At 41.2% G+C, this 6,704-nt stretch overlaps 1 protein-coding gene across 10 annotated transcripts in view; it reads left to right on the forward strand.

Annotated features, from left to right (window-relative positions):
- The window catches only part of adgb (androglobin), a 40,002-nt gene extending 36,749 nt beyond the window's left edge, over positions 1-3,253 (forward strand). For all 10 annotated transcript variants that reach the window (XM_014338549.2, XM_042225888.1, XM_005914612.3 and 7 more), the window contains 2 exons: positions 2,119-2,302; positions 2,440-3,253. In XM_014338549.2, coding sequence (XP_014194035.1) covers positions 2,119-2,302; positions 2,440-2,646 — 391 coding nt within the window. In that variant the 3' untranslated portion in view covers positions 2,647-3,253. The remainder of the gene's footprint in view (positions 1-2,118; positions 2,303-2,439) is intronic.
- The last annotated feature ends 3,451 nt before the right edge of the window (positions 3,254-6,704 follow it).

Here is a 6,704-nt window from a genome sequence, read left to right on the forward strand (position 1 = left end):
ATTATTTACATAATAAGCATTATATTATTTTGCTGTTTATTTCTTCTTTATCCTTTTAAACTCTCCCTTCTCTGTCTGGGTTTATTCTGGGTACTTGGACTTCCCCCCATAGACCAAAGACATGCATCTCAGGTTAACTGGTGATTCTAAATTCTAACCCACAGCCCTAAATAGGATAAATAGTTAGGAATATGGATGAATTGATAGCTTTGCACTTAATCATTCATATTCTAGTGTTTGATAGTAACTTGATTTGAGTGGGTACTCTGAACATCAGGGTGATTAGTACATGACACAGCAAAAACAGTAAGTAGTTTATTGTTTTGAAATCGCTAAACATTTGGATTTACAGGCTGTTCATGCATTAAAAATATACACAAATGTAACATTTGTGAGCCTGCCATTCCTCCTCTTATATAGCTGACTTCAGTTTCTAACAGCACAGCTAAATGTGCCTCAGCCCTCAGAATGACAATACAGCAGCTCCACTACTGACATCAGTTACTGAAGGACTGACAGTAGCAGTCACCGAGAGTTTTTACTGCAGCTACATTTTTGTTGTTGTTTATATTTTAGGTTCTGATTTCTATATTTTGAGGCTGGGATTATTGTGTGGGTTAATCTTTGGTTCTGATTTCTACTTTAATGTTACTCTGGTTTCCTTTAAAGGCTAGTTAGCATATTTTTCCTCCTTATATTCTGTGTTATTTAACCTTCCCTGTGTCCTTAACTTAGAATTTCGAGTTCTTCGTTATCTTCAGGGGTTTTATGTTTGGTTGATTTGTGCTTTTTGTGCCTTGTTCTTGTTCTTGTTGCATTTGAGTTCTAGTTAATGTTTATGGAGTCTGTTTGTGATTAGTGACTCTTAGTTATTTCCTGTTTTACTTTTCCCCCAACCTCATTGTCTTGATTGTGTACAACTGTGTCTAGCTTTCCTCAGCTGTCTTTCCTTGCCTGCTCTCCCCATGTGTATAAATAATTCTGTCTTCGTGTTAACTTCCCCGTGTGTTTTCTTTCTGTGATCTGCTGGGCTAACTTAGAGTTTGGGTTTCTAGTTTTCATTGTTAGTTTGAACTGTGAAACAAAGGCTTACCTTCTGTTTTATCCCTCTGCCTCCAGAGTATACATTTGGGTCCTTTAACCTGCAATTCATGACGATTACCAAGAGATTAATTTTTAAATATCTTTGATATCAATACACATCTAGGATTACAAGCAACTATGAGTTTGCTGCCCATCTATGTGTACCCAACGTAAACAACTATTTGCACTTAATTTTGAGCATCAATAGGGAAAGGGCTTTTTGGTTTTCATATAAGTCGCTTAGCAATTGACCAATCACATTTCACTTAACCTTGGTTGCATATAGATACATACTGTACCGTGTAAACTGATCGAGTATAGTTAGGAATCAGTTTCACCATAATCCCCCCCAAATTCCACGTTGAGCACCAAAGGCTAAGCCAACAGACTAGCCAATGGCTTTCCAAATTGGTCTATGTCCTGTGTGTGACTGTATTGTCAGAGTAAGAGTTTTAAAGGGAAGAATCTCCCTCCACAGTCCCCCCTGGGTTTCCCATTACTCTCCCTGACACCATCTCTTGTTCCCTCCCTCCATCTCTCCCTCTGTCCATCCCTCTCCAGGATAAATGAGATGATATTTGGGTCTTTTAATTAGAGAGCTATTTCAGGGACACTATGAGCTCGTTACTCCAATGAGATGTGCCCCTCTCCCATCACCTCTCCATCCTCTCCTGCTGTGAGCGTGCGCATGTGCGTGCCAACACGTGTGTCCAGCTAATGGTGGCTGTCGACACTGGCCTGCAATATGAGCAGAGAAAGAGATGTGTTAAGTTTATTAAAGGGTGTCAGGCACATCAAGATTCACACTTGTGTACACACAGGCGTGTCTATATCCTCAGTTTCCCTCTCCAAAAATTTGTTTAACACCTGATCCTGACACAGTAGCTACAGTGCATGTAATGACACTGAGCTATAGTACAAAGTACTTGAACATATCTTCAGATTTCTATTCATTCTCATTAGATGGGTATACATACATGTGACAGAAAAATGCTGTGCACACCGTATACATTTAGTTCTTGTGCATACATGTAGACACCAAAAGGATTATCCAGTGGTGATGGACTCATACATAGAAGAGGCCCAGCAGAGGGAGCGCACTGAAAAGATCCAGACTTACCGGTTGGTCCGAGAGCATGTGTTGGAGTGCAGAAAACAGGAGGCGTTCAAAAGGAAGGAGCTAATGAAATGTCAGCTGGAGATGTATCAAAACATGCAGGTAAGGGACAGAGAGGGAGAAGAATGTAATGAAACAGAAAGAAATGAGCCACTGTGGCTATCAAAGTTAAAAGGAGTCAGCTGCCTTTCCCTCTAATTCTTTAACTACTTTCTCGCTGCCATTTCTCTTGTCTCCAGGCAGCCTTTGAGCAGCGCTGTAAGAACTTTCACAATATGTGCGAAGCATTTAATAGCCGTCATCGAGCAAGCATCAAAAAGGAACAAGAAGAGAAGGAGGCTCTGGAGGAGGCCCAGTCCGCAGCTCTGGAAAAACAAGCAGCCTTCACCTCTGCTTCCGCACAGCCACCCAACAAGCAAGACAAGAAAGCTGGCAAGAAGAAATGATAGTCTTTGGCACCAACATCCAGTCTCAATTCTCCTCAGTAGACATCTCAGAAGTAGTCACACTGAATTATCGTCATTGTGTCCCAGCATTGTTTACGTGCGCCTTACGAAACAACATCAGATGGGAAGTTTATTTGTTCACGATTCAGTGCGTTCGCCTTTTCACTACACCTTTAACTTTGAAACAACTAGTTGCTCTAACTATAGTGTTTATTAAATGTTCTAGTTTGATAGTAGTTTAACAAAGATGTTCACACAATTATAATATTTAGATCATATCCCATGAGATATTTAATGTGTTCTTTACCTATACTGTTCATTAATAGCTATGAAAGCAGGATTTGTAGTTTTTATTCATTTGAATCTAAAGTGAATGTTCACTGTCCATGTTTTCTTTTGCTCTACACAAGAATAAAACACGTTTCAAATTCTCTTGCTGAAACTGTAAAAATATTGCTGAGCTAACCTTAAAACTGAATTGGAGGTCTGAAGGATTTTTTTTTAATGGCAAAGCTAGTTTTTAGTTTAAGTTAAGATAACTCTTTATTGTCATTGCACAGTCATACATACAAGGACATGATACGACACATCACAATGCAACACAAACAACACAACACAGTAACTTAACTTAGTAATAAAAAATGAAGAATAAGGCTTGTAAAAGCTGTCCTTGAGTCTGTTTGTCTGGGACCTCAGCAGCCTGAACCTCCTGCCAGACGGCAGCAGCTTAAACACCTGGTGTCCTGGGTGTGTGCAGTCCTGTAGGATGCTGCGTGCCCTCTTGAGACAGCGAGTGCTGTACAGGTCCTTCAGGTCCATTTTTCTGAGGATTCTCAGAAAGTGGAGACGCTGTTGGGCCTTTTTTAAAACCGTAGAGGTGTTAGAGCTCCATTGGAGGTCTATGTCTATGTGCACACCCAGAAACTTGAAACTGGACACCCTTTCCACACACTCCCCGTTGATGCTGACAGGCTGCAGCTCGGACTTCCTCCTTCCGAAGTCGACTACCAGTTCTTTTGTCTTGGTGGTATTGAGGTCCAGGTTGTTGTCCACACACCAATCTGACAGCCTGTGAACGTCAGCTCTGTACGCCGTCCCATCTCCCCCAGAGATGAGCCCCACCACAGTGGTATCATCTGCAAACTTAATGACTGCGTTGTCTGGGTGGGTTCTAACACAGTCATGTGTGTACAGTGTGTACAGTAGGGGACTCAGTACACAGCCTTGTGGAGAGCTGGTGTTAAGGCTGAGGCCCCACTCTAACTCTGTACACGGTCTGAGAGGAAGTCTCTGATCCAGGCGGCAGGTGGTAGGAAGGTGGAAGTCCGATTTCCTGCAGTTTAACTATTAGTCTATCCGGGAGTATCGTATTGATATCGTATAAATTAAAAATTTGAAAAACTTGAAGGTCACATTGAGGATTCTTTTTGAGTGATAGTTTCTGTATTTAACTTAATTTTGAATTTAAATAAAAAACTATTTAACCACTTAATATGTCAAACATAATATGTCAAACAAACAAGCTTGCAAGGATCTTCCTTTTGCCTCCTTTGGCTTCACGGAGAAGCCAGTCTCACTTGCAATGTATGGCTGGGACCTTCTGGTGCCCAATATCTTTGATTATATTCCCCCAATCTTTAGTTTTTTTGAAGGTCACTATATTGACCGTACGACTCGATGCATAGTGGGTACAGTCAACCTCCCACAAGCTGAGTGGTACTGATTGATCGCTTGATTGATATATTCTTGCTAATACAGTCACATTGTGCGAGACAAAGCCAAGCACATAACAAAATGTAACACAGGTAGGTGGCAGATCTTTACTGCCACATGGCAACGATTGATTAACATCAAAGCTAAGTGAATGCACAGACTCAGAATGCTGCTGGTGTTTTGTTTTGCTTTTCTGTGGTCAAATATATCTAATATGGTAAAGTGCCCTTTATCTTAGTTTAGTATTTAGCATGCATGTAGTTCTGTGTACCTCAGAGTCGGCTGATCAGCTGAAAAATGAGAAGTTAAATTGGAAATGAAAAGGAAGAGGGTGCCATCTAGTGGATATTAATAAATTCTCATTACCATGCCTGCACTGTGCTGTCTCAAGATTGACAATAATAAATAGTTCAATTTTTTAGCTGCTGCATGGAGGAAATTATCATTATGCTGCGCGTGTATATGTGCACATTCTAGACTGCGTGCATGTTTGTGGACCAGATAGCAGGAGGAGAAGAATTATATGTGCCTGCTTGTGTAGTATGTGTGTCGTGCAGCAATTTGCTCCTCTTCTGAGGCTTTTTGTACTTTGCTGCTGAAAACCTATAGCATAAAATTCCTCTTTGCAAAAAATGAGTCCCTGTTATGGAGCTAAATTAGGCACATTCAGCATACGCATAACACTTTAGTTGAATTCATTTGTGTGTGTAGTCAAACATGCATACAGACTACAAATCTATCTAATATTCCACAAATATGCCTTGAGCACAGTGTTATTGCCATGCTATTTTATGTGTACAACTCATGCCGTGTTTTGTGTGTCTGTTCACTCTGTCAGGGTTCATTTAACCAATGACTGTTTCTACTCTCGCAACAGCATGACAAAGCTAATCCTGAAAGCCTCAATACTGGAACAGAACATTCCCTCTTGCACTGTTGCACCATTCTCACTTGCCCGATTCATTTTTTCCCTTCTAAGGCATTAGCTGTTATTTGACAGTTTCCATACATCTAAAGCCGACCTCGCTCTCCCTGCAGGGTGCTTGTGATACAGTGGTTGTCTGTCAGTGTATGTGTGTTGTATTATTCTGTTGTTAGAGAGATCAGCCATGACTCTAATTGACAGTGACGTGTGTGTATTAACAGAGAGGTGGTTTGTTAATTGGCAGCTGGTGGTTTGATGCAAATGTGTTGTGAGCAACAGGGGAACTCTAAAGTAACCTTGAAACCAAGGGGACAGACATCCACTGTATATGAGTGTGTGTGTGTGTGTGTGTGTGTGTGTGTGGGTGTTGTGTGTGTTTGTGTGATGTGTGTGTGTGTGTGTGTGTGTGTGTGTGCATGAGAGACGGAGAGAGAGAATGGGTGTGTGACTTCCACAAGTAATAAGAAAATATTTGATTCTTAAATGGACCCATATTGAGCGGTGTTGAAATGAACTAAATACACATTCCCAAGTGATGTGGAGGTGATGGTATTTTAATTCACTTTACATTTCAGAGGTAATAATTCAAGAATACCTTAATCAATTTCTTTGCTGTTGTTTTATGAATGACAAAAAGGGCATTTTGCACTTGCAGGATATCCTGTCTTTACTTGGTTGCCCTCTCGCTCTCTCTTTTTTTTCCTTTAGAAGAAAAATCTTTACCAAACTTATTATTTCTAGTGACCATAGCCCACAATGGAAAAACTACTAATCTGTTTTTATCAACATCTTGTAGAGCAGTAAATCCAATTCACAGTCTTCAAATGACAAAATATGGCCTACCTAAAGTTAATGTAGACTCATCATGGGTATGAATGTCATAATAATAAGTGGCACTGAAGGTTCTACGTGGTCTATTGCTTTGTTTTGTTTGTTTGTTTGTTTGTTTGTTTTTTGCCTGTCCCATTTGGTTCTTCAGCAATCAGAATTTTTGTCTGAAGGCCAAGTAAGATACCCAACAGATTTACTTTACCGTGGATCATCACGGCTTTGCCGTATTGGTCCATTTTATTGACCTTTGTTATTTTATTTTTTTTATTTATTACTGACAGGACAGACATAACTGGGGGATAGGAAAGGGAGGAAAAGAAAAACAGAGGGGAAGAGGGACAGTGAGAGAAGACATAGCCCCGCCCCCAGGGCATGAAGCATGCATGGAGGAGATCCAGGCCCCAGACATCCAGAGGCCCCCAGATCACAAGAGCCCAAGGAGAACCATTGGAGGGGCAACCGTGCCACCCTCCTGGAACGAGCTGAAGAGAGCCCCAGATGTGGGATCACCCAGGAGCCACAGTGCAAAAGCCAGAGGGGGCTGCAGTGACGAGCCTGCAGGCTCCGCTGGCAGCCACCCGCGCCAGAG

The sequence above is a fragment of the Haplochromis burtoni genome, unplaced genomic scaffold, assembly GCF_018398535.1.
Source record: "Haplochromis burtoni strain Fernald_Lab_line unplaced genomic scaffold, NCSU_Asbu1 Contig_8, whole genome shotgun sequence".
NCBI lineage: Eukaryota > Metazoa > Chordata > Actinopteri > Cichliformes > Cichlidae > Haplochromis > Haplochromis burtoni.